This window comes from Lactuca sativa, chromosome 8, assembly GCF_002870075.4.
Source record: "Lactuca sativa cultivar Salinas chromosome 8, Lsat_Salinas_v11, whole genome shotgun sequence".
NCBI lineage: Eukaryota > Viridiplantae > Streptophyta > Magnoliopsida > Asterales > Asteraceae > Lactuca > Lactuca sativa.
In genome coordinates, this window is record NC_056630.2 from 172,595,546 (window position 1) to 172,597,767 (window position 2,222).

Below are 2,222 nucleotides of genomic sequence, written 5' to 3' on the forward strand. Positions count from 1 at the left end.
AAGAATGCTTGGCTCATTGATTGCGCATCTTTGAAGCGAATCTATAGTCCAGACAAGAAACATGGACTTTTTCTTCTCTAGGAGCTCCGCCTCCTTTCGCTTCTGCTCGAGCTCAGCTTTTTGTTTCTTGTAGTTTTCTTCAATTTATTTTTCAAAGGGTTTTACCTTCTGAAAGGGGTTCTTAGGATTCTCTGCATAAACATCATCCTCATTGTCTGTGTCATCTTCGCCAATCTTCTTCTTCATTTTCTCCTTGTTACTGACCGAAGCTTCATTACCCTTCGGTTCAGTAGATGGTTTTGGTCCAGAAGGAGTTTGAGTTGTTACCTTCTCTCCCCTTGTTTCGGCTGGACACCAGTCACTGGAACACCCTTGATACGACTAAGGATGTCCAATGCTGGTCTGAGTTTGTCAGCCAGATGACGCCTGATAGTTATGGTGATGATAGGATCGTGAGCCTCAAGGAGATGAAGGAGGATGGAGTGAACATCAGTAGCAGAACTCCGAATGACCTCCCTTTCTGACTTTAGGTCGTTGACCTCAGCATTAGCAGTACACAGCTTGTAATTTTGCATTTTCAGCTGGGAGCTTCTCCTGTCTAGCTCATCCATGATACGATTCTCTACAGCTAATTCTGCCTCAAGTTGAGTTAGACGATCATTAACATTAGCATGTAGAGACTCGTTGGCAGCTTTAATTGCTTGGCGTGCAGCTTCAAGGTTGGAACGTTCAGACTGAAGGGACCGTTGAAGTTTCTCCACCGAAGCATTGACGGTTTGAGCATTCTTCTTAGCAGCAGCCTACAAGGAATCTAGAAACAGGTGAGCTTCAGAAACTAGTTTATCGACTTTTGCGGTCGCATCCTTGCACTTCTTAGTACAAGCATCAACAGCAAGTGAGGCTTGTTGACACTGTGAAGTAGAGGCTTCAATGGCTTTAGTTGCAGCAGAGAGTGAGGCACTGTATTCTGTAACAACAGATGAGAACACGGCCATTAAAGCAGCTTCAGAGTAAGCTCCGGAGGAAGAGGATGAGAGCAGTTGATCAAGCTTTTCATTCACTGCCTTGAGATGACGCTTTGTAACAGGCTCATCATCATCAAAGTTACTCTGCACACGGTAAGGACTGAAATACGTGGAATCAAATTCCAAGTCCTCACCGCCTAGGGGTTGTTTCTGTGGATTGAGTGGGAGATAAGGGTTTGGTAGTGGCTGGAGGTTCGGTTGTGACAGGTGGTTCGGTTGTTACTGGTGGAGTGGGAGCAGTGGACTGAGCTCCTGTGGTAGTAGTGGTAGTAGTAGTGTCTGTAAATATGGGAGTAGGGATGGGAATTGTAGTGAATGGTTGAGTGGTTAGAATGGGAAATATGGGAGGGATAGATGCTGGGATGGTTACAGGTAGAGGTGAAGGTGGGTGAGAGCGAACTGGAATTTCTAGGGTAGGGGAGCGAGGCGGAGTATCACCTCGGCCCAAAGCCTCATCATTAGAGCTTTCGCTCTCAGATTCTGAAGTAGGAGCACTCTTAGGTTTAGGAGGAACATATTCTGAATCTGAATCACTTGAATATTGTAAGATAAGCCTCCTAGCGGGCTTCTTCTGCTTCTTAGGATGAGCCTGTGATGTAGAAGCCTTATCAGACTTTTGCTTTTTGGGGGTTTGCGCCTTGGTTGGTTTGGAAACAGGTGCCTCCTTCTGATTCTCATTCTTCTTGCCCCTTTTAGCTGGCTTGTCAGCCTCTTCAATGGAGCGAACCATGGCTGGTGTAAGATGGATGCTTCCTATATTGTTGGAGAACGTTACTCGACGCAGAGATACGAGCGAGCATGGCTTCAGGAATAGATCCAATAAAGGAGTACTTGGTGGGATCTGTGACAATGATTTTGGTTGTGTGAAAGGTAGCAATAGAGGAGAGTAGAGAATCCGCCATGATTGGAACATGAAGGCGGTCCATTGCCTAGTTGGTGATGATTGACCAGAATCACCCACATGAGATCTCAGAGTGCCTGGATGAAGAGACTAAGCTTTGTACCAATTGCTGCTAGATAATAGACCCATAATCTAAGTCGATCCCATGGTACAGCCTATATAGCACAGTCATGAAAGACTTGCTCGCACCATCTGAGTCGGCGCTTCGCTCAGAGAGTCCCTTGAACAGCAACGTGAAAAGACCATTCCATTGAGGAGGAAGGTAGGACTTATTGAACTTTATGATTGTGGTGAGG

The 2,222-nt window shown here is 45.9% G+C and overlaps 1 protein-coding gene across 1 annotated transcript; it reads right to left on the reverse strand.

Annotated features, from left to right (window-relative positions):
- Positions 1-323: 323 nt before the first annotated feature.
- On the reverse strand, positions 324-1,755 carry LOC128127878 (uncharacterized). The gene is made up of 3 exons (XM_052766602.1): positions 1,396-1,755; positions 849-1,109; positions 324-800 (listed from the first exon to the last, which is right to left on the reverse strand). Exons 1-3 carry the CDS (start codon positions 1,753-1,755, stop codon positions 324-326), a joined length of 1,098 nt encoding a protein of 365 aa, XP_052622562.1.
- Between the last annotated feature and the right edge of the window lie 467 nt (positions 1,756-2,222).

Coding starts and splice junctions, on each gene's coding strand:
- LOC128127878 (XM_052766602.1), bottom strand. CDS start 1,755: ATGGTTCGCTCCATTGAAGAGGCTGACAAGCCAGCTAAAAGGGGCAAG. Junction 1,110..1,395: donor ACCCACCTTCACCTCTACCT/GTAACCATCCCA, acceptor TACCGTGTGCAG/AGTAACTTTGATGATGATGA. Junction 801..848: donor GCAAGGATGCGACCGCAAAA/GTCGATAAACTA, acceptor GATTCCTTGTAG/GCTGCTGCTAAGAAGAATGC.